Source organism: Rhineura floridana, chromosome 4, assembly GCF_030035675.1.
Source record: "Rhineura floridana isolate rRhiFlo1 chromosome 4, rRhiFlo1.hap2, whole genome shotgun sequence".
Lineage (NCBI taxonomy): Eukaryota > Metazoa > Chordata > Lepidosauria > Squamata > Rhineuridae > Rhineura > Rhineura floridana.
In genome coordinates this window covers 121,471,156-121,496,530 of record NC_084483.1, presented here as the reverse complement: position 1 = coordinate 121,496,530, position 25,375 = coordinate 121,471,156, and the positions used below count along the sequence as shown (strand labels likewise).

At 41.1% G+C, this 25,375-nt stretch overlaps 1 protein-coding gene across 14 annotated transcripts in view; it reads right to left on the bottom strand.

Annotated features, from left to right (window-relative positions):
• ARID1B (AT-rich interaction domain 1B) overlaps window positions 1-25,375 on the bottom strand; it is a 620,767-nt gene that overhangs the window by 42,030 nt on the left and 553,362 nt on the right. For 10 of the 14 annotated variants that reach the window (XM_061624213.1, XM_061624204.1, XM_061624207.1 and 7 more), the window contains 4 exons: window positions 17,498-17,604; window positions 16,601-16,759; window positions 7,624-7,833; window positions 4,897-5,101 (listed from right to left, as the gene is read on the bottom strand). In XM_061624213.1, the coding sequence (XP_061480197.1) occupies window positions 4,897-5,101; window positions 7,624-7,833; window positions 16,601-16,759; window positions 17,498-17,604 (681 nt within the window). The remainder of the gene's footprint in view (window positions 1-4,896; window positions 5,102-7,623; window positions 7,834-16,600; window positions 16,760-17,497; window positions 17,605-25,375) is intronic. The other 4 variants (XM_061624208.1, XM_061624211.1, XM_061624212.1 and 1 more) reach the window with 2 other exon arrangements.

Below are 25,375 nucleotides of genomic sequence, written 5' to 3'. Positions count from 1 at the left end.
TTTATTGTAATAGAACTAGGAGTAATTTTATTACTTTTGAGGTGTAATTGTAATGTTTCCAGCATTACTTTTGGGCATTACTGGGGGGGGGGAGAGCAGGGGAAGTCTTCTGCTCCTCTGATTTGTGGATGAAAATCATGTGCCTCAAACTGGGCTTTTGTGCAGCATTGCTCTTCCTTCATGCTCTGTGGGTGGGTAGGAGGCGATGAGGGAGGAAGTGGAGAGTGAGATGGGGTGGAGTGGAGAAAACAATTGTTTTAAAAAATGGATGGTGGTGGTGAAGAGTGGAGTGGAGGGAAAAAGGAGCTGGAGGGCAAGAACATGGATAAAGGAGAAGGAGGCAGCAGCAGAATGGAGATAAAGAACTGTAGAAGTGAAAGATGACAACATGTGTGCCTGTGTGTGTGTGTGTTGTGTGTGTATATACTTTGTTTGCACTTGGCACACAAAGTGGCCTCCACCACCCTCTCTGGCTACTGTGCTGCATCTGCAGCATTTTAACTTTTTTGCATCTCAGGGGAAAATGTTTGCTTGGGTGAGTGTCCCTTAGTTGGTGGCAGGGCAGGGTCTGGGAGGTGGTTAAGTGAGAGAGATTATGCTGGCTGGCTGAGCAGGGGGTTGCACTTGGTTTGACATGCAAGATCTGAGTAGTGGCCTCTGCCTCCCTCCCCACCTCCTTTCCCAGCGGAGAGACCACCATTGCTATCTTATGGATAAAAATAATTATTCTACTACCTCTGTATGCGTGTGTTTATTTTTAATGTTGTTTTTGGCTACTTAGATGTGCAGCAGCCAAGGCCAGCACCTTGTAGGCGGTTTTTTAAAAAAAAAAGTAACTAAAATGTAATTGTTGTGATTATTTTTGAGAAAAAGTAAAGTAATCAGTTACTTTTATTTATTTATTTATTAGATTTATTAGTCGCCCATCTGGCTGATTGTCCAGCCACTCTGGGCGACGTACAGAATAAAAACATACAAATACATTAAAACATTAAAATCTCAACAATATAATAAACCTAACCCACCCCAAAAGCCTGTCTGAAAAGCCAGGTCTTCAAGGCCCAGCGGAAGCTCATCATAGCAGGGGCGTGATGGAGATCGTTTGGGAGAGAATTCCACAGAGTGGGAGCCACAATAGAAAAAGCCCTCTCCCTAGTCCTCACCAGACTAGCTGTTTTAACTGGTGGGATAGAGAGGAGGCCTTTTGAGGCTGATTTTGTTGCGCGGTATCCTTGATGAGGCTGGAAGCGCTCTTTCAGATAAACTGGGCCGAGACCGTACAGGGTTTTAAAGGTCAAAACCAACACCTTGAATTGGGCCTGGAAAATAACCGGTAACCAGTGCAACTCCTTCAGCACTGGAGTGATGTGATCTCGCCGGTGGCTGCCTTTGATCAGGCGAGCTGCCGCATTCTGTACCAGTTGCATTTTCCAGACCATTTTCAAGGGTAACCCCATGTAGAGCACGTTGCAGTAGTCTAGGTGAGAGGAGAAGAGGGCATGTACCACCAATGGGAGCAGATGGTTGGGAAGGTAGTGGCGCAGCCTCCGTATCAGATGGAGCTGATACAATGCCGTCCGGTTCACAGCCGAGACCTGAGCCTCCATGGACAGCTGGGAGTCGAGAATGACCCCCAGGCTGCGGACCTGGTCTTTCAGGGGCAATTGTACCCCATTGAGGACCAGTTCAACATCTCCCAACCCTCCTTTGTCTCCCACGAACAGTACCTCAGTTTTGTCAGGGTTCAGCCTCAGCTTATTCCTTCCCATCCAGCCACTCACCGACTCCAGGCACTTGGACAGGGTTTCTACAGCCAACTTCGGTGAGGACTTGAATGAGAGGTAGAGCTGCATGTCATCCATATACTGGTGACACTGCAGCCCAAATCCTCTGATGATAGCCCCCAGCAGTTTTATATAGATGTTGAACAGCATCAGGGAGAGGGTAGAACCCTGTGGCACCCCACAAGTGAGAGGCTAAGGATCCGAAACCTCATCCCCCAGTGCCACTCTCTGGTACCTTCCAGAGAGGAAGGAATGGAACCACTGCAATACAGTGCCCCTTATACCTAACTTCTCCAGATGGTCCAGAAGGATACTGTGGTCAATGGTATCAAAAGCCGCTGAGAGATCAAGGAGGAGAAGGAAGGTGCATTCGCCATTATCCAGCGCCCTCCTCATATCATCCACTAAGGCGACAAAGGCCGTTTCAGTCTCATGTCCAGGCCTGAAGCCTGATTGAAATAGATCCAGATAATCCGCTTCCTCCAAGTGTGCTTGCAACTGCTGAGCCACCACCCGCTCAACCGCCTTGCCCAAGAATGGCAGATTTGAGACTGGGCAAAAGTTGTTCAAATCTTGGGGATCCAAGGAGGGCTTCTTTAGAATCGGTTTTATTACTGCCTCCTTGAGCGCTGATGGTATTACTCCCTCTTCCAGGGACGTATTTACCACCGCCTTGATTCCCTCGCCCAGTCTATCCTTGCAGCTCATAATGAGCCACGACAGGCAAGGATCGAGTAAGCAAGTGGTTGGCTTTAAGGTTGAAAGCACCTTGTCCACTTCATCAGAAGGAAGAAGCAATTGCAATTGTAACAGTAATTACTACTTTTTTGGGCAATGTAATTGTAACTGTAATTTATTACTTTTTAAAAGTAATCTTCCAAGCTCTGACCATGATCTGAATGACCCTGACTTTAGTGTTCAGTGATGCATCTTTGCATTTGAGGACCTTTTCTACCGCTCTCATAGCTGCCCTCCCCAGTCCTAACCTTCTTCTGATTTCTTGACTATTGTCTCTATTTTGGTTAATGACTGTGCCAAGGTATTGATAAGCCTTGACAAGTTCAATGTCCCCATTGTCACCTTTAAAGTTACATAAATCTTCTGTTGTCATTATTTTAGTCTTTTTGATGTTCAGCTGTAGTCCTGCTTTTGTGCTTTCCTCTTTCACTTTCATCAGCATTCGTTTCAAATCATTACTGGTTTCTGCTAAGAGTATGGTATCATCTGCATATCTTAAATTATTGATATTTCTCCCTCCAGTTTTCACACCTCCTTCATCTTGGTCCAATCCCGCTTTCCGTATGATATGTTCTGCGTATAGATTAAACAAATAGGGTGATAAAATACACCCGTCTCACACTCTTTCCGACTGGGAACCAATCGGTTTCTCCATATTCTGTCCTTACAATAGCCTCTTGTCCGGAGTATAGGTTGCACATCGGGACAATCAGATTCAGTGGCACCCCCATTTCTTTTAAAGCATTCCATAGTTTTTCATGATCTACACAGTCAAAGGCTTTGCTGTAATCTATAAAGCACAGGGTGATTTTCTTCTGAAATTCCTTGGTCTGTTCCATTATCCAACATATGTTTGCGATATGATCTCTGGTGCCTCTTCCCTTTCTAAATCCAGCTTGGACATCTGGCATTTCTCACTCCATATAAATGCAAGGGCCTTTGTTGTAGAATCTTGAGCATTACTTTACTTGCATGGGATATTAAGGCAATAGTTTGATAATTACTGCATTCCCTGGGATCCCCTTTCTTTGGAATTGGGATACATATTGATCTGTGGGCCACTGTTTAGTTTTCCATATTTCTTGACAAATTTTTGTCAAAATTTGGACTGATTCAGTCTCAGTAGTTTGTAGCAACTCTATTGCTATGCCATCTGTTCCTGGTGATTTGTTTCTTCCAAGTATTTTAAGAGCAGCTTTCACCTCACATTCTAGAATTTCTGGTTCTTCATCATACAGTTCTTCCATGAATGAGTCTGTCATCCTTGCATCTCTTTTACAGAGTTCTTCAGTGTATTGCTTCCATCTTCCTTTTATTTCATCTTGGTCAGTCAGTGTGTTCCCCTGCTGATATTCAACACCCCTACCTTTGGTTTAAATTTCCCTTTCATTTCTCTAATCTTTTGGAATAGGGCTCTTGTTCTACCCTTTTTGTTGTCCTCTTCTATTTCTAGACAATAACTATTGTAATAGTTCTCTTTGTCCCTATGTACTAGTAGCTGTATTGTTGCATTTAGGGTTCTGACCGTGTTTCTATCTCCTCTTGCTTTTGCTTTCCTTCTCGCTTTAACCATTTCAAGAGTTTCTTCAGTCATCCATTGAGGTCTTTCTCTCTTTTTAACTAGAGGTATTGTCTTTTTGCATTCTTCTCTGATAATGTCTCTGACTTCACTCCACCTTTTGTCCAAAATCTGTTAGTGTGCTACCATAGAGAGAATACCACATAGAGTACCAAAAATGAGAACAGAAAGTTATGAATGATAAAAAGGAATCTAAACAAAAATGGAAATCTAACATAAGGTAACTAGTATTCTTTTCTGTAAGTTGTATTCACAATTAAAGCATTTGTTAAATGAACAGAAAAATACCACATTCATTCTGTAAGCCATATTGCTAGTAAAATTCCAGTCAAGGTCCACAATAAATGAAAACAAGTTAAATATTTCTCTGATATATTTTATAGTTACATTTATGTATTTATCTAACAGATTCTCAATCCATGCACAAACACTTGATTCAACAATTTGGAGTACATTTTACTTCCCACTGAATTAGTGGCAAAACTCTTGTGGTTTTTAATGGACTCACTTTCACTTCAATGTTTTAACTGAGAGGTATGAGCAAATGATGAAGAGTGTAGGTGCACAGACCACATAATGTTTGCAAATATCAGTAAAAAACCATATGTAATCTCCTTAGAGGAAATTGCTTATATAGGTTGCCAAAGATTACTAAAATGCATTTAATTCAGGAGCTTGACAAATTCATCTGGAATATCCATGTCTAACAGAGGCTCAGGAGATCTAGGGTGAACAGTAACAACATCTCTTTCACATTTTAAGAAAGCATTATGTTCCTGCAGTTCTTCTACTTACCAGGAGATGGCGGTTGAATCTTAGGTTGTTTCTTGGTATCTCCAGTGCTGAAGACTTCTGGAGGGGGCTCCTCCCCTCGTTCAATCTTGCATTCAAAGGCAAACAGGTACTGAATATATTGTTTTTTCAGGGAGCTGGCTGCGCTGCTTGAAGTGCCAACATTTAGGTTGGTCGCCAGCTCACGCCACTTCTTATTTTTATTAACCTAGCAAAAATAAATAGCAGAATCAGAGGATTGCAACCAAGTGAATTGATTAAAGCCAGGAGACACTAAAAAAATAAAACACTTAATGCCTTGGCTTGCTTTTTATTTGTCTTTTTTAACTAATGCTTATTACTCCCACACTCATTTGTAATGCACAAACAGCATTTACACTTATAAAACCATTAAAGAATCTGTTGATAGCTATGTCAAACGTGACATCTTCTGTCTGGAACCACTTCTCTATTGTTTACACTTGGGAGGGAGGCTTGTGATGTGCAGTTAGCCAATTTATCTTCCACCTAATATGTACTTATGCGCTCTGGCACACAAACATGCATTCAGACTCTAATTAAACAACAGCTTCAAAAAACTAATTTAAAGTGGCAATAATAAGGTCATTTTTTCACTATTCAAGTGCTTTGACACAAATATGAAAGGCAATTTCTCTTCCAAAATGGCCACTAGCTGAAGGATCATTTAACTAGTAATTCTTAATTCAAGTGCTATAATGCCAGGGCTTCTTATGAAGGAGGTCAGTGGTCTCTTTGCAGAACAAGATGTACAGTCAAATGAGGTCTAATATGAATTACAACAGATTTTGAACATGCTAAGATAATTCAGTAAGTTTCTCTACTGAAGGCCTTACAAAACCTGCTGGAATGAATCTTGCTTTATGCCAAATGCCATTAAAAACTATGAGTCTTAGAGCAGTATACCATGTGTATTCTTGCATATTAAATTGTGATATATAACAGCTTCAAAACATGTACATATGACAAAACAGACACTTGTGCATTTTTTACATGGAATAGTATACTGAGCTGTATGTTTATCCTCTACAGCTGTGCTGGAAAAGCATTGTGTCTGAAGTGGCCTTTATTTACAAGGATTTGCTCTGCTGGAAAAATCATAGTGAATTATTTTCTGCACAGTATACAGGGGGTATTTCTGAGGTGTTCACTCAATGAGCTGAAATCCAAATTCTGGCTTATCAAAAAAATTAAATAAAATACAAGTACTTCCATTTAAATCATTGGTGAACTGGCTATATGCAACACAAGACTTATTCCAAGCACTGCTGCTCTGAAAAAAATGTGGATTGGAGCAGCCAGCTACTAGCTCATTTAACAGAAGTTGTGGGGGATGGGGCTGTCATTTTGGTGTATATCTCTTCACCCAGAACACTTAGGAACCTATTTTTTTTAAAATGAAAGCTAAAAGTCTAAGGCCCCTGTTGGTCCCGAGCCTGGGAGAAATGGACCCTTTTTACCTGTCTGTTGGCAGTCCTGTTGATATATATACTTGATATACATATTTCAGAGGCTAAAAATGACAATACATTTCAACTTTTGAGGATTATGCAACTCTTTTTGCATACTGACCCTTTCAGGATCTACACCTGGAGATTCTTAAAGAGAGGCAATGAAGCCCAAGATGCTGAGAGGGAGGACAGCTGAATTTTACACATTTATTTCAAAAACCAGACAGATCAATAGAGAAGAGAAGCAGGCAAGGCAAATCCTTTGCCAGGCCTGCATTGCCCTTGGCAAGGTCACTCAATGCGATGTTATGGTTTGTAGCATCAAACTCAGCACCAAGATTTGCTGTGCCTCATCCCTCCCTCTCCATCTTTGGCAATATCAATTCTGCTACTGACAGGCAGGCAAGGAGAGCCTTAACACATATGGTCTGCAATAGTGGCGTAAGCCTTTAGAAGAGATCAGGAGTGGCTGGCAGGGTCAGCATTGTAGACCCGACTTCCCAGCAGTAGCATTGATGCTGCATGCCAAGGTGGTATGGGGGCAGTGGTTGATATTGGATTGACTCCGCCAATTCAACTGCCTCCCCTGACCTTGCCCATTCTGGTATGCGGCAGTGATGTCAATGCCAGGAGGCAAAGTCTGTGGCAGCAAACCTCCCTGCCAGTTGCTCATGAAAGAGATTCTATTCAGCACATAAAATCCCATTATCATTATTTATTTATTTACTAGATTTATATCCCACCCTTTCTCCCAGTAGGAACCCAGGGCAGCTACCTTCAAGACAATGTGGCAACTGCCTTCAATTTAACACACTTCCCCCTTCCCCCTTTTTACTTTACTTGGTATGGTTGCAACTGAAATACATTTGCACTGTTACTTTCATGCTTGTGACTAAATTGTTCCTTGTAATGATTAAAAATACAAAGCAGGATTTACTACTGTCAGAGATCATGTCTTCATTTCCTTTTTTGGGGGGTTGATTAACCAGTAGGAGTGCTAATAAGCCAAGCCCATTATTTCCATATATCCTTCTTTGAGATTATGTACTCTGGATTCTTAGGGGTCTGCTGGGGTCCCTTTTTATTTTATTTTTATTCCCAAATGCTTCCTTTTTTAAAAACTTCAGAAGTCCTACCAGGATTCACCATGAGAACCTCTAAACTAGAGCAACTGCAGTGACATTTTTGAGTGTGTTCCTGTTCCTGCTTTGCTTGCACAGATTAATCCATGTTATTAAGCTAACAGATAAACATTTCTTACCTGGGCTAAACCTCCAATCTCCTTAACACAGACATAAAGCCTGAAAAGGTCCAGTGGCTTCTTGCCTACAGCAGGTAGACTGGCCACTGGTGTTCCCCTCTCTTCCATGAAGTTGAGATACCGATCCACCCACATTTTGCGCTCCGGTTCGTTTCCCAGCTCATACATTTTTGTGATCTTCTCTCCAGTTGTGGTAGATGAATTTGATTTCTAAAGCAAAAGCATTTTTTAAAAAAAGCATTGGGGTAGGGACAAGAAGGGAAAAGATAGTAAGAAACTCACTATGGCGACAAAGAGAAGATGCTAAACTAAAGCTATCACACAACAGGCAGGAATGAAGGCTACTAGTTCAGGCACAAACAATACATTCTGTCCACATGCTGCAGGTTGTTCATCTAATTTTGTAAAACAAAGGGCCCAAACTCCCTATTTTGTTATTTTTATGTTTTGCCCATTTAGATGAACTTTGGGTCTCAGAAGGCAAGTTTCTGATAATGCCTCAGGTAACTCGTAATTTAGATGCATTAAGCTATGCCTTTACATATACTATATGAGGAACTCCCGGAACCAAAAAGAGTGCTTGAAATTTTGCCTTAAAATGCATGACACAATACAGGAGAATAGCTAGGGGGGGGAAACTATACTTTTACAGAAATAATCATAGATTTGAACAAGTCAGTATTTCTGCCATATCTAGGTGTTTTCTTTTTTTGCCATTGCTGGCTGAAAAATTGGTAAAAGGAAGTCAACACTGGTATTAAAAAATGTTATCATGTTAATTGCAGTGCACGAGCTGTCAGAAGTTAATATAACATGATTACCTAATGAAAGGGGCTGCCAGGAAAACATTTTTATCAGTTTTCTAGGGTCAATTGCATTTTTGTTTTGTCTATGCCCAACTGGCTTGAGTCACTCACACATGACATATCACTTTCATTGTATGATTTCCCTACTTGGGATGGAGTCCATTGTTTTTAATTAACTAAATCACCCTGTAGCAGAAAACATTTTGCTTTAGGAACAAAACTCTAATGTATTCACAGTAATACCTCTTATGCAAAGTTGTCGGTCACATTCTTAAATAATGGACAATATCAGTTTAGCATATTTAGCTAAGGGACACTTATCAATGACTGCGACTGAATTTAGTTTACTAGATGCAAATGGAAGATTAGAATATGAGAATGTGGCATATCTTATTGCTGCATCCATTACTCAATTTAGGGGGATATGTTTTTAGTAACTTTTCTCTTAAAAACAATTATAAGCAAAGTAAACTATTTTATAGATTGCCTTTTTAAAAAGGCAAAAGGTGTCTAGATACTTCACATATATTAGATATCCTTTTGGATATGTCAGTATTATTGGAACCTAAGGCTGGCTTTGTAGCTTTCAATAACACAGAAGGAAACAAATTATTTATTCCCCCTGAACAACAAATTATTGCAACTAACACTACTGTTGTTAATTAATTTGTACATTTTCTTACTTGTGATGTCACATGCTCTATACTAGCAGCACATGTTATCTCTGTTTAATACAACCCTTAATAAATTTTCACTCTGCTGCTATTCCAATTGCCTACTACAATAATCATTCAGACTTAATGGCCAAACAAAGATTTTCAGTTTTACACAGTGAAATGCTTCTTCTTATAAGGCTGTATTATAAAAGAAGGGAAAGTAGTTTATAGTCTTTTTTTTGCTGGCCACTTTCTACATAAAGAAAAGTTGCTTTTCAATGAGATGGCAACAGGCCACAAAGTGACAACATAATCTGAAAACATTACAATTTACAGAAGGAAAGAAGGACTTCTCACTGCAGGAGCTTTCAGGCTGTCAAGCTCAGTGAAATGGGTGCAATTTTTTTCTAAAATGAAATATTAACTTTAGAAGAATAAGGAAAGATCTTCCCATAAAGAGCTTGATTTTCTACTGTCTGCACCCCACAGCTAAAGACATTAAAAATTTCACATGTTGCACATGCTACTGCTCAATCAAGCACAAATTACAGATGCTTTGTGCGGTCAGATTCAGCCTAGAGTATATGCTCTCTTAAAGGAAAATTTTATACACAATTCTATTATTTATTATATTGTAACATTAATTAATTAAGAACTAGGTTCAACCATCAAATTTGAATAGTAAAAAATAATAAATGAAGCCTGAGTTTCACTGATACAAAGTGAGTTAAGTAAAGTAACTATTTGTGATGGTATTAACAAAAAGTAATGATTGATAAAAGGAGACTTCTGAAACAAGATGAACAAATCATATAATTTCCATATCAGATACGCATTATCTAGCATCTGAAATATTCATAACTGAAAAAGTATGCTGATGGAAAATATAGCATGTGCAACACAACCTGTACGGTAGTTGTGCATTTGTTAGCCCAATCTTGCCTTGTCATATTTCTTTAAGATCTTTCCAACAGTTACACTGTAATAAATTATTTTTGCATGTATTCATGCAACACATCTCTGCAAGCATATGCATCTGGAGACAAATGGTAAGGGTGAAATACAAAGAGCTCAGTGCAGCATTGCCGATTTGAGTGCTCAAAGGATTTTTAAGACTACACATCCTTCACTGTGGCAATATTCAACATCCTGTAATTTGCATTTTATTGTGAATGCCCAAATGCAGAGACTATTGACTATCACAACAGAATTTTGACTATACAGCATACATCTGGTAAATATCCAGAACTATAGTTACACTAGTGGATGTTGACGATGACCATTACATGATTGTCCACACTGAATGATTTTTCTGTGTATGTATTGGACGTTCACCAAATACATGAGTGAATGCTAACATTCTTTTGCAATTGCTGACTTATGTCCACATCTTAGATATTCATGCTGAGACATATTAATGAGAGAAATGGCTCTCATTGTGACAGGCAGGATCTCTATTCAAGGGAACGCCTGTAGATGGCAGGAGACCTAGAAGGGAAGCAATGTGCATCTCTTGGAATATAGGAAACTGGCTTATACTAAGGCTGCAATCCAATACACACTTACCTAGGAGTAAGTCCCATTGAATATAATGGTGCTTACTTCTGAGCAGACATGTACTAAGTCAGACCATTGGACTTAGTAGTATTGTCAACACTGACTTGCAGTGGCTCTGCAGGGTTTCAGGTTTCATAGCTTTCCCAGCTATGCCTGGAAATGTCAGGGACTGAACATGTGACCTTTTGCATACAAAGCTGGGCCAGTGAGCTATGGCCCTTCTTGGTAGGACTCAAGAGTATCATGGATACTTGGTTTGGTATATATTGATGATACAATGAAAGATTTAAGAGTTTTCAGTTTGTGTACTCACATATTCTCTCAAACATGCAATCTATTCATGTAGACGCAGAGTAAACATAAAGTGATTACAGTAACAGCAGAATTAGATTCCACATAACAATCCAGTGTCTACATCTTTCCCCTCTCCAGTTTGCATCAAAGATGCAGATTAATAATCTTGCTGTAATAATGCTTAACTGAAAACATGTTAGCCTTTAGAATTTATTCTCCGCTAGAAATTTGTGCAGAATTTAAATCTAGCCAGACACTGGATATGATTTTTGGTATCTGTACCAGCCAATTTATCATATATAGCCATTTATCGTGATCACACAGGATCTGATAATTGTTATGGTCAGTAAAATCGGACAAAAGCTTAATTTGATAGCCCAAAGATATAGCTTAGCACCCTGGTCTGAGATTTGTTTCTTTGAAATAATTTCCACTGAAATCAAAAGAGTGGGGTGAAAGGTAGAATAGATGCCTAACCTAAGATATTTTTGTTTTCTATTTTTTTAGAACCTTTAAACTCAATTAAATTATAGAGATGTGTTCTGTGAAAGTTTTAGATTAATTTCTAAGAACTATATCTGAAGTGAGTGTTTACTCTAAATTGAAAACAGAAAGATAATTACTCCCACCTTCTCTATCCAAAAAATCTAAAATGGTTCTCTTTAATTTATGTGGAAACAAAACATGCATTTCTAACAGGTTCCCTGGGGATGAATAACAGCTTAAAGAATTCATGAATACATATTTTCTACCCCAAAGATGTTCTGTGCTTCCAGAAATCTTTTAAAAAGATTGAAAGTCTATGTACTTAATGCCTCTGTCCCCATTTACAAAAAAGTAAAATATTCAAGAAAATATAATAAAAGTCTTCTTTGTAGAGTTGTCCATTTAGATATGCATTCAGGCATGACTAGTTCCGAGCTTAGAGGGAACACATACCACCAGATGCCTTCTGAGACTCAAAGTCATTGCCCTATTGGCCTCAAAACTAGGCTACGTGTAAGTCGTTTCTGCACTTCTGTCTCTTCCCAGTTGCTTTCTACTTTTGTTAATGTTTTCACACTAAGGCCTTTGATCACGGATCTCAGAAAATCCTCTAGAACATAATGCATTTATTTTAAATATTAGTGATTTTTATTTATTTATTTATTACATTGGCCTATTGTGCTGGTATTCATTTTGTCCCCCGAGAAGAGCTTAGCAATATATTCTTAGAGAAGCAATTTGACTGGAAATACATATATACATATATATATGACAAGTGATTCTTTTGAACTTTATGAGCCAAACAAGAACTTACAATAAACATATGGCTGTCTATAAAAGCAGCAGCTGTATGTATATCAACCCTGTCACTTTTTGTAGTGTCTAATACAAGGATGGGGAACCTTTTTCAGCCCAGGGGCTACAACCTAGAGGTCATGAATGGAGTCAAAATGAAAGTGAATGGGGAAGGGGGCAGAGTGTTCACACACAGCACACACAGTTTCAACCTCACACACACACCTGCTAGCAATTAGGCTTGAAAAATCATTTTAGCTTTTTTCAAGGCTAATTGCCAGAAAGGGTAATCTTCACGAAGATTGCAGTTGGTAGGGGTTAATTCTTTCCTCCCCAACTGAAGTCTTCACAAGATCACCCTACTGTGCAGCAATTCGACTTTGAAGCACCTTTAGTCTTTAATTTCAATTTGTGCATTGAGAAGGGAGTTGGACTTTATGGCCTTATAAGCCTTATTCTACCTTTCCATTGCCACCAATAGGTAATTTTCAAGTCTAACTGCTGTACTGACAGGATGGTGGTGATTTTGGCTGGGGAGTTGCAGCTCACAGGGAGGGTAGTGTGACCCCCTGTGACAATCCCCTCCCATGTGGCATTATTTTATTTTATTATTATTAGTAGTAGTAGTAGTATTTTATTATACTTGTACACCGCCCCATAGCCGAAGCTCTATAAAAACAATTTAAACACAATTTAAAAATTTAAACAGTATAAAACACATGCTAAAATCCCTGGGAGAAGAGGAAAGTTTTGACCTGGTGCCGAAAAGATAACAGTGTTGGCGCCAGGCGCACCTTGTCACAGACATCATTCCATGATTTGGGGGCCACCACTGAGAAGGCCCTCTCCCTTGTTGCCATCCTCTGAGCTTCCCTCGGAGTAGGCACCTGGAGGAGGGCCTTTGATCCTGAACGTAGTGTACGGGTGGGTTTGTATTGGGAGAGGCGTTCCATCAGGTATTGTGGTCCCAAGCCGTGTAAAGATTTATAGGTCAATACCAGCACCTTGAATCGAGCTCGGAAACATACAGGCAGCCAGTGCAAGCAGGCCAGAATCGGTTTTATATGTTCGGACCGTCTGGTCCCTGTTACCCATCTGGCCGCTGCATTTTGCACAAGCTGCAGTTTCCGAACCGTCTTCAAAAGCAGCCCCACGTAGAGTGCATTGCAGTAATCTAATTTGGAGGTTACCAGAGCATGGACAACTGAAGCCAGGTTATTCCTGTCCAGATAGGGACGTAGTTCGGCCACCAACCAAAGTTGGTAGAAGGCACTCCGTGCCACTGAGGGTACCTGAGCCTCAAGTGACAGAGATGATTCTAGAAGAACCCCCAAGCTACGAACCTGCTCTTTCAGGGGGAGTGCAACCCCATCCAGGACAGGTTGGACATCCACCATCCGGTCAGAAGAACCACCCACTAGCAGCATCTCAGTCTGGTCTGGATTGAGCCTCAGTTTATTAGCCCTCATCCAGTCCATTGTCACAGCCAGGCACCGGTTCAGCACATTGACAGCCTCACCTGAAGAAGATGAAAAGGAGAAATAGAGCTGTGTGTCATCAGCATACTGATGGCAACGCACTCCAAAGCTCCGGATGACCGCACCCAACGGTTTCATGTAGATGTTGAACAGCATGGGGGACAGAACTGACCCCAGCGGAACCCCATACTGGAGAGTCCAGGGTGCCGAGCAATGTTCCCCAAGCACCACCTTCTGGAGCCGACCTGCCAAGAAGAAGCGGAACCACTGCAATACAGTACCTTCCACTCCCAACTCAGCCAGTCTCCCCAGAAGGATACCATGGTCGATGGTATCGAAAGCCGCTGAGAGATCAAGGAGAATCAGCAGAGTCACACTCCCCCTGTCTCTCTCCTGACAAAGGTCATCATACAGGGCGACCAAGGCTGTTTCTGTGCCAAATCCAGGTCTGAAACCCGACTGAAATGGATCCAGATAATCGGTCTCATCTCATTTGCTACCAGCCTATAGTTATAGTTTGCTACCGACCTATAGTTATTAAGATTTTCTGGGTCCAGGGAGGGTCTCTTCAGGAGTGGTCTCACTACTGCCTCTTTCAGGCAGCCAGGGACCACCCCCTCTTGCAGAGAGGCATTAATCACTTCCCTGGCCCAGCCGGCTGTTCCATCCCTGCTAGCTTTTATTAGCCAAGAAGGGCAAGGATCCAGCACAGAAGTGGTTGCATGAACCTGTCCAAGTACCTTGTCAACATCCTCAAGCTGTACCAACTGAAACTCATCCAAGAAATTGGGACAAGGCTGTGGTCTGGATACCTCACTTGATTCACCTGCTATAACACTGGAGTCTGTCCTGGCGGATGCTAAAGATTTTATCCTGGAAGTGCCTAGCAAATTCATTACAGCGGGCCTCAGATGGTTCTACCTTGTCCCTGGGGCCAGAGTGTAATAGCCCCCGGACAATTCTGAAGAGCTCCGCTGGGCGGCAGAGTGATGATTCGATAGTGGCAGCAAAATATTCTTTTTTTGCTGCCCTTACTGCCCCTAAATACAGCTTACCATAGGCACTTACCAGTGTATAATTGCATCCACCAGGAGTTCGTCTCCATCTGCACTCAAGCCGTCTCCGATATTGTTTCATTGCTCTCAGCTTCAGAATTAGGCTTCAAAATAGCCTTCTATTGGCTCCAAGCCTAATTGTGTGTGAGTGTTTGGTTGTGGGGTTAGGTAGGGAGACTCTGGGCTACATTTATTTAAAAAAAGATTTGTATCCTGCAACCTCATTTAAAAAAAAGCAAAAAGGTTTACAACAATTATATTACAATAAATTAAAACAGATCTCTTGCTGAGTATTATGGAAAATGTTTTTCTTAATTATATACATTAGCCTGGTGGCAAATAAATTTTTTTAGGAAATGTTTGAAAATTAAAACAGAAGGTGCCTCACCAACTTGGGGGACAACCAGCAACGCTCCAACAGATGATCTCAGTGACTGAGCATTGAAATGGATGGAGAAGCCCCAGAGGCTATATCTGGTTCTTGGGCTGGTGGCTCTCCACCTCTGGTATTGCCTATGAGCCCAAATGTCATGATATTCCATGTCTCTCTGCCAATGGCCACCAATGATAAAAAGCAGTTTTACCCTGGCCTTTGACACCTGAGACACATATTTTTAGGATCCATTCTATTTTGTGATTTTAGGTTGTTTTTAATGACATATTTTAAAATTGTTATACCCCACTGTGGGACCTCTGGGTGAATGGTGGGTAATAAATGATGATGATGATACTGTAATATCAGGATATGGGTACACCATTACATTAGATAGTATGGAGACGGGAACTAGACCTGGAGCTGCTGTTCTGGGAGACAGCTGTATGTTTTTCATAAGTTTGGCTCGTGTCCCTCTGGTGAAATAAGATGCTAAAAAAAATCTTTCTAGAAAATCTTCCCAGACATCCCTTCCCCCTTTATACATTGCTTTCTCTTATTGTCTTTTGACATTTTTACATTCATGAAAGTGTCCTGGTGAAAATCAGGATGTAACTGAAGACACTTTAAGTAAGTTTAGTGAGCATTGTAATTGATGAGAGAAACTTCCCACTCTTTGTGCTATCAGAACTCCAAAATTTCTTTAAAAATAGCTATTTCTTTTTCTAATATAACAACAAAATTGAAGTGGTAAATCATATTAAGATTTTGTATTTGAAGTCATTTTGTGGTTAATGAACAAATACGTTTGTAACTACAATGCTGTCTGAAGACTACATTTATTTGTCAAGTGTGAGTGGACACCATCAATTTGAAAAGTAACTTTCCTATATAAATACACTTTTATCCTGTATAATATTTTATGATAGCAAATATGTTTGGGTAATTTGAAATTATGATTGTACCAAGCTTTAATGTATACTATGAAATTGCCCAATTCCTCAAGGAGAGATTTCTCTTTTTAGACTGTAATGATAATCAACACCCAAGTGAAAAAAAAAGGTTTTGCAGAGTTTGGACCCAGTAACTGAGACAGAATGTCCTTATCAACACAGTTAGCATGCTCTGTAAGCTGATGCATTATGAGAAATACGTTTTCTTCACAACATCTGCTGTATTACAAGAAAAGCAAACTTCCGTGATATACACAAATTTAATTTTTTTTCTTTTTTTAACGGGCTGGACCAAATTTTGCCCTTGGCCAAGCAAGCTCTGTTCCCAGCTAAAGCTGAGTCACATAATGATGAGTTGCATGTACATAACTAAGGGCAGAATTTAGCCTCTTCTGTCATTACAAAGAAATAAAATCCTTTAGTGGATAAATAATGAAGGAAAGAATCTATAAAACAAACAAGCAAGCATTAAAATATAATAAGTACAACAAAACAAAATTAAAAAAAAAGCCAGAGCCACTTACAGGGCTTGATGGAGTCTTTGGCCAGCCTGGGCTGCCAATGCTATCACTTTCATCTCCATGAAATGAGGAGATGCTAGCAGAACTTGGGGACATTGGGGAAGGGACTGGCAGGTTGCCTGGGGTTGGGGGCTGAGAAATACCCTGAGAGCTGTAGCTATCCTGTGGTAAAGGAATAAAAAAAAAGGACAAAGGCAGGGGAAACTTTATTAAAAATGAAAAAAATACATCCAGTTTAAACAGATTGACCATTTTTTTCTTTTTAACTATATAAAATATAAACACAGAGAGACACACAGACACAGACACACACAGGAAAAACATACACATAAATACATAATATGTAAAGTATTAAAACAACATTTTTAATATAATTCGGAAAGTTTGCTGGATGCTTGGCTGAAGTCACTATGCCACCATGCTTCCCTCAAGCTAAATGGAGTGTCAAGCATGGGTTTCCCCTTATGAGATAAAGAGAGAGAAAATAAAGCTGTTCACCTTATTTTTATGAAATAAGGCAGGAAAGCAAAATATTAACATATGTTGCTGCTGCTGCTGCTGCTGAAACAGCCAAACAGGAAGCTATAACTGAAGATAGAGGAAATGGCTGCAAGTATCAAGGTAAGGTCCATTTTTCCCCACCCAGTGGCTTAGCTGAATTTCCACACAAGATTTTCTTCACATTTCCTTGCCCCCGTGAGTTAAATGCCATAAGAACTAGTAACTTTCAGATCCACACAATGAAGGGAATAAAATAAAATAAATAAAATAGATTGCACATGAATGGAAAAGAGCATGCAGGATAGAACGGAAAAGGGCAAGCTCAACTCAGAGAATGAAGGACAAAATAGCAGAGTTCTGCTGCACCAAACCAACACTGCATGCAGGCAAGAGAAGTACCTTTTTGCTCTCGGATGGAGGCGGCCCTTCTTCTTTTCCATCTGGTTTGAGAGGTATGGGTAGTTTGGACTCGCCTGGAGTCATCATATCTGCAAGACCCACAGGTGCTAATCAAAAACAGGAGGCATGATTCAGCTTTAAACTTGACCTTGCTGTCACAAACTGATGATACAAGAAATGTGACTGTATCAATACTCCTTTTATGGAGGTCTAGAAGTCCTTTAGAGTTCAGCAATTAAGTTTTGAAAATGTGCTATATGTGCAGTAGGGGGAAAAGTTTCCAAATTAGTGCATGAGCATAACCGTTTTACAAACATGAAACACATTTTAAGATTAGATTTTTTGGGGGTGGAAATTAGTACAATTCACTTTAACACCTTACTGCAATGTAAGTCCAAACCATGTATACTTGCCCTGCTGTACATAGTTGCTACTGTATATGTAGAAATAAATGACAAAGCAACGTATTTTTATTTACAATCTTCAAGGAATATCCAGTGACAAAACCAAATGTAACGTGGATGCATTTTTGAATTTTGTGCATTTTCGCTACAGAAATGGTAATTATTATTAGTTAAACTTCCATTTCTGTGATTACACCCCAAAATCAAAACAATAAAAATAGGACTATAGATCTCAATGCAATCACAAACGTATGTGAGCAAAGCACATTCTACATTTGGTATAGAATATTATACAGCCACAAGAGTGGCTGTATACTATAGTCAGCATGGATTTTTCGCATTCCACAATGTTAAATTGAAAATACCCCCATGCCATTCTGATGCTTCCCATAAGCTCATTTCAAAACAAAACTTTACAAAACTTATAATCCTCAACTGATAAATGCTTGCTTAACAGCCCTCTAAATTTTCACACACAAAACAGTCAGAGACCCCTTTTGGACTTTTTTCTGTCAGAGTTCTCATAATCTGTTGAAATTAATTAAAATTTATTTATTTATTTACTTATTTATTCCTTCCTTCCTTCCTTTCTTCCATCCTTGCATTTGTACACCGCCCCACAGATGAAGCTCTCTGGGCGTGTAACAGCAATTAAAAACATTAAAAACAAATATACAAATTTAAAAACACATTTTTAAAAAGCAATTTAAAAACACATGCTAAAATGCCAGGGAGAAGAGGAAATTAATTAAAAATCAGCCATGCTCACAGAGTACCTGTAATCCTATTACTGACCTTGACCCATATTCTGACCTTCATCTTCTGCAATTTAAAAGTTAAAAAAATGCCTGGCTGATTTTTAATTAATTTAAGAAATTTTGGCTTGAACTCAATGATAATGTTGGGCATGTTCAGTAAGAACCAACTGTCAGTGTTCTAAAAGCCAAAATCACAGCTGCTGGGCTTGCCTAATCAGGGGGCCACACCCACACCAGACCTTAATTTCACTTCAGACAGTCATGGCTTCCCCCAAAGAATCCTGACCTCCTCTCTGAGATATTGTACTGCCCTACAAATTTGTAAAAATGCAAACACAATTTGGGTTGGTGTTTCACAGTTCAATCCACTTCCTGTGTAGCGTGGAAGAATTTGGTAACATGTGCCTCTGAGCATATGGTGAGTGGTGGCAATACCTGCAATCAGCCCAAATAACAGAAAAAAGACATGTGCTGTGCTGATCTTGTTTTAGCAGGGAGGAAGCAACAATATTAAAACAGTTGATATAGTTCAGATAGTCACTTTAAACATGTTTGATTTACTTTGCTATTTTAGTGAAGTTTTCTATAGTAAATCATTCTTTTGCTTGTTTCTGTGAATATGTGAAATGTAGCAACACTGCAACACCAAAAAAAGCTCCAAAAACATTTGTGGAATAATAGCACTGACGTTTCTGCAGAATAGTTTCCAATGGACATGAGGAGTATCTCAGTTTGCACAAGATAAAACAGTGGGAGGTGAAATATACTCTAGCAAAATTCTAGGTGTGCACTATATTTTTAATTGACCATGCCCACCTTTCCTTAAGTGGAGTAGTTTAAGCATAGCAGACTGAAAACGTGCATCTTGGGCAGGCCAAGTTTGTTTTTTCCAACAGCTAGGGTCATTGCTTAAGTAGCAACATATTGTAATCAGTCTGATTTTACATCAAACTGCAGTTTCAGATTCAACTGTTAATGTGCCCAAAACAGAAATAGAGCATAACCTCCAGTTTGAAACAAAAGGCTGTGTTCACCATCATATGACATTGACCAATAAAAAGGCTTTGAAATTAATGAAAATAAATTTGACACAGATTTCTAGGATGAATAATGAGAGAAATAGAATTTTCTAGGTTAGATTCTCTGTAGAAGCAGTAGTAACACAGAAAAGAAGCAAAGTAAGAACACCATCAAATATACAAAATGTAATTCTCCATCTTTGGCATGGCAGGTGTTGTCACCACTCACCATATGCTCAGAGGCACATTACCAAATTCTTCCAATCTACAAAGGAACTGTGAAACACCAACCCAAATTGTGTTTGCATTTTGACAAATTTGTAGGGCAATACAATATCTCAGAGAGGAGGTCACGTCTCCTGCTCCCCTGGTGCATTCACTATAGCTGCCAAATTTCTCTGCTTTTCAAAGTTTGATAGAAATATCTGTGGGCTATAGGTACGTTCTTAAACTGCAAAGTTTTTTTGCCTATTAGTGAATATAACTAAAAACAATACTTTTCTAACGATGCAAACTGCATTTTAAAAGAGTGAAGGGAGAAGGAAAGGCAAAATAAAATATGATGGATATTACAGAATAATAAAACTTTAGCCTGATTGTTATTGGGCTGTTTTGCTTTTCTGTAAAATGATAATGCAGTGTTTTACTCAGCAGCCAACATGTGGGAGAACAAGCCAAAGGGGAAGGGGGGAGCTTTAAAAACACTTCACAGATTGCCCACTACAAAATGATTATTGCACATATTCATGTATTACTGTGTTTTAGAAAATAATTAGTTCTAATTACAGCAGCGAGAGAGCAAGCAAGACTCTGGCCAATAAGCTGGCAAGCTTCATGGTGCTAATTTGCTAATATCTTTAGCATCACATCACTGCAGGTTGGGAAAATGGCTGTGCCAAAAAACCTATCCAGCCATATGAGTTTACAGCTAACAATATACTTAATACTCATCTCTGAACTGCCAGAGGTTTTTCATGGGCTTACTTCTACGTTACTGTGGCGTAGTTAAAGGCCAAATAAGGCTTTAAAAATATCAGCATTCAGAAATTACTTAGCTTTAAAAAAGTCATTTCAGTCTTAAATATATTCACTAACAGGCAAAAAACCTTGCGGTTTAAGAATGTACCTATAGCCAACATATATTTCTATCAAACTTTAAAAAGCAGGGAAATTGGGCAGCTACAGTGAATGTACCAAGGGAGTAGGAAACCTGACCTCCTCTCTGAGATATTGTACTACCCTACAGATTTATAAAAAAATCAAACACAATTTGGGTTGGTGTTTCACAGTCCAATCCACTTCATGTGTAGCTTGGAAGAATTTGGTAACATGTCCTTCTGAGCATTTGGTGAGTGGTGACAACACCTGCAATCACCCCAAATACAAGAAACAAGACGTGCTGTGCTGATCTTGTTGTAGAAGGGAGGAAACAACAATATTAAGACAGTTGATATAGTTCAGCTAGTCAGTTTAAATGTGTTTGATTTACTCTGCAATTTTAGTGAAGTTTCATATAGAAAATAATTTTCTTTTGCTTCTATTTCTGTGAATATGTGAATTACAACAACACTTTGCAAAATTTACACTAAAAAAAACTTCAAAAACTATTGTGGAATAACGGCACTGACTATTCAGCAGAATAGCCTCCAGTGGGCATGAGGAGTGTCTCAGTTTGCACAAGATAAAACAGTGGGAGGTGAAATATATTCTAGCAAAATTCTAGGTGTGCTCTGTGTTTTTAATTGACCGTGCCCACCCTGCCTTAAGTGGAGTGGTTTAAACACAGCAGGCTGAACACATGCATATTGGGCAGGCGAAGTCTGTTTTTTCCAACAGCTAGATTCATTAATCGGCAGCATGTTGAATCAGTCTAATTTTACATCAAAGTTTCAGATTCAACTGTTAATGCACTCCAGATAGAAACAGAATAAAACCTCCAGTTTGAAACACAAAAGGCTATCTTCACCATCATATGACACCGACCAATAAGAAGGCTTTGCAATTTAATAAAAATAAATTTGACACATATTTCTAGGATGAATAATGAAATATTATTTTCTAGGTTAGATTGTTTGTAGAAGCAGTAGTAACACAGAAAAGAAGCAGAGTAAGGAGGATACCAACAAACATACAAAAATGTAATTCTCCATCTTTGGAGATGCAGTCTTGATCACAGGTGTTGCCACCACTCACCATATGCTCAGAGGCACGTTACCAAATTCTTCCAAGCTATACAGGAAGTGGATTAGACTGTGAAAGACCAACCCAAATTTGTTTGCATTTTGACAGATTTGTAGGGCAGTACAATATCTCAGAGAGCAGGTCAGGTCTCCTGCTCTCCTGGTGCATTCACTATAACTGCCCAGTTTTCCTGCTTTTTAAAGTGTGACAGAAATATCTGTTGGCTAGAAGTACATTCTTAAACCATAAGGTTTATTTGCCCATTAGTGAATTTCTCTGCTTTTTAATCCAGGAGGTAAGAAATGGGATCCTATGCAAGTTTGCTGAGCATGGATTATTCATTTGTATGTTTAATGAGTTCAGGTGGATTTACTCCCCTGCAGTCATGCTTAGGATAGGTAAGACTGAACACAGGGGAGGAGGAGGGAGGGCAGAGGGCAGGAGTGGGGAGGGGAGCAAGAGGACAAGTTTGATCATTTGCATGCATAGGTGAAACTGACCACAGGTGAGGAAGAAAAGGGGCAGGGGGAGGGAGGGAGGTCTGGAGTGGGCAGGGGAGGAAGAAGAAGGAAGGGGGAGAGAAAGAAGGGAAGATGGGAGGAGAGAGGGAAAGAGGGAAAGGTAGATCTGATCATTTGTATGCTTATTGAGTTCAATGGTATATACTCCCATGGAATCATGTTTAGGATAGGTGAAACGACTATGAGGGAGGGAAGGGAGAGGAAAAGGGGAAGAAGGGGGAGGGGATTAGAAGGGGACAGGAGGGAAGAGTAGGTTTGACCATTTCCATGCTTATTGAGTTCAGTGGGATTTATTCCTGTGCAATCACAGGATAGGTGAAACTTGGGGGAGGGACAGAAAGGGAGGAAGAAGTGGAGGGGGAGGAGATTTGGGGGCACTGAGCAGAGGGAAACCCCTTTCCTTTCCAAAAGGAAAACATTGTTAACAATATTGTTGTTTTTCAAGGTTTCCCCTACCTTTTTATTCTACAGCAGACACATGTAGTCTCCCACCCAAATTTAAGCCAAAGCTGTCCCTTGCCACATCCACACCAGACATTTATTCCACTTTAAACAGTCATGGTTCTGTTGAGCCCCAAGTTCCCCAGGAGGAGCAGGGAGAGGAGTCAGTTGAGCCCCAGCTTCCCCAAATAGATCAGGGAGAGGAGCCAGAGGTGGATGACATTTTTGATGGCACTGAGGGAGGGGGTGAAATTGACAGCCCGCCAGTTGCCATAGACAGTCCTCCCATCAACGCAGAGCTCACTCCACCTACAAGTGCCCCAACATAGCTGTTGGGGGATGACCTCATGCGTGCATCAACTCCACCCTCCCAGGACTCCCCACCTGGCACTTCAAATGCTTCCCCACCAGTGGGTTCCCCGCCCCCTGAAGTTGAGCCAGCACCTAGCAAGCCGGCACTGTCAGATGAGCAGGCGGAGGCTCACCCCCCTCACCCTGCGTGAGACACCGCGAGAAGCAATTCGGTCAGAAGGTGGAACTTCGAAGGAGTCAGAGATTACGGGCAAAGACCTTTCCTATTTAAGGCAGCGCCCCCGATTGGTGTGCTGACACAACTTACTCCACATGCTGCAGAGCATGCTTAGGTAGTCTAGTTAGGGTCAGTAGTGAGTCAGCATAGAGAGATCTATGAAGTGCACTGCTTTCGATGTAACCGTTACTCTAATAAAACAAGAATTAATTCCAGTCTCATCTCCGTCTTGTCTCTTGTTCTCTGGGCAGGACAGCTTGACTCAGCCACCATTCCTCTTCTCTGATGCTTCCATGACCTAAAACATGGAGGCTAGCACCGCTGCCAAAGGGGGAATCCCAGTGACCCTCAAGACCTTGTACACCAAGCTCCAGAACCTCCAAGTCATGACTCAGAACCTACAACTCGAGAACCAGAACCTCCGTGCCCTCATTGCCCAGGAAGGTGTGCCACCTGCAGCTGTGCCACCCGTCAGATTCAAGTCCCCCATGGGGTTGCCCTCCTGCTACTGTGGCCAGTGGCCAGTTCACCATGTTCCATGCCCAGTGTGAACTGTACATTGAGTTGCACGTACGTCAAGCAGAGTTCCTGACAGACGACTTGAAGGTGGTGTTCCTCATCAGCCTTCTGGAAGGAGAGGCTGCCAAGTGGGCCACCCCATATCTGATCAGAAATGACCCCATCCTGGGTCAATACCCTGCCTTCATCGCAGCCATGGAAGAAGTGTTCCAAGATCCACAACGGAAGGAGATGGTTGCCCACCAGCTAGGAACCCTGAAGCAAGGAAGGGGCTCCGTGGGGGTCTACACTAACACATTCCGTGTCTTGGCCCAAGAGACTGATTACAAAGACCTGGCCCTTATGTACTTCTATTGGAATGGTTTGAGTTCAGAGGTGCTGGATGAGCTGGTGCGCACCTCCCCACCAGGCACCTTGGCCGAGTTGATACAGTTGTGCTTGCAGATAGACAGTTGGCTCGAGGGCCGTCGGTTGGAGCGCAGAGCGGAGTTGCTCTGTTCCCAGGCACCACTACCTCTCCCCCACATCCGTCATCCACCTAGCATGGGAACTTTGACCTCATCAGGGGTGGACCCCATGCAAATTGGTGGGGCCCGACCACGCTTGTCAGAGGAGGAGAAAGGAAAGCGCAGGAGGGAGGGGCTATCCCTATACTGGGAAAAAGGGAGGCACCTGGTCCAAGGATGCCCTTCCAAAACCGAGAAGACTACGGTGCTGGAAAACTCCAAATCCCAGCTCTTGTAGAGGCCCAAGAGTTGGAAGCCAAGTCAACAAAGCGGCCTCAGCAACAACCACTTCCATCGCAAGCTGCCCTGCTCATGCCAGTCCAATTGATTCTGTTCACGGGACAGAGTTTCCAAGTCAAGGCCATGATTGACAGCAGGGCGTAATTGAGTTTCATGTACTACAATTTCGCCCACGAGCATGGCATCCCCATTCAGATGCTTGAGCAACCCTTGTCCGTCGAGACCATTGATGGGTGTCCCCTAAAGTCAGGAACTGTGACCAGAGTGACCGAGATGCTAGGGATGGAGATACCGGGGCATGTGGAGGAACTGTCATTCTATGTGGCTTCTCTGCCTCGCTTCCCAGTGGTGTTAGGGATGCCTTGGCTGGTCCAACACAATCCAACCATTTTCTGGGATGAGGCGGTGGTGGCGTTCGCCTCAAGATATTGCCAACAACACTGCCAGCCTAGGAAAAAACCCAACCAAGATAGTGGCTGGAGCGACATTGCAAGAGGAAGCTCCTCTACCCGAGAAATATGTGGAATACTGGGATGTTGTTGACAAAAAAGAAGCCAACCAACTGCCCCCCAACCGGCCATATGAGTGTGCCATCAACCTAATGCCAGGGGCGCCCATTCGATCCGGGCGCATCTATTCCCTGTCAGAGCCAGAGTTGGCGGTGCTGAGGGAGTTTCTAGACATGAACCTGAAGAGAGGTTTCATTCGACCCTCAGTCCCCAGCAGGGGCACCTCTGCTGTTCGTTAAGAAGAAAAAAAG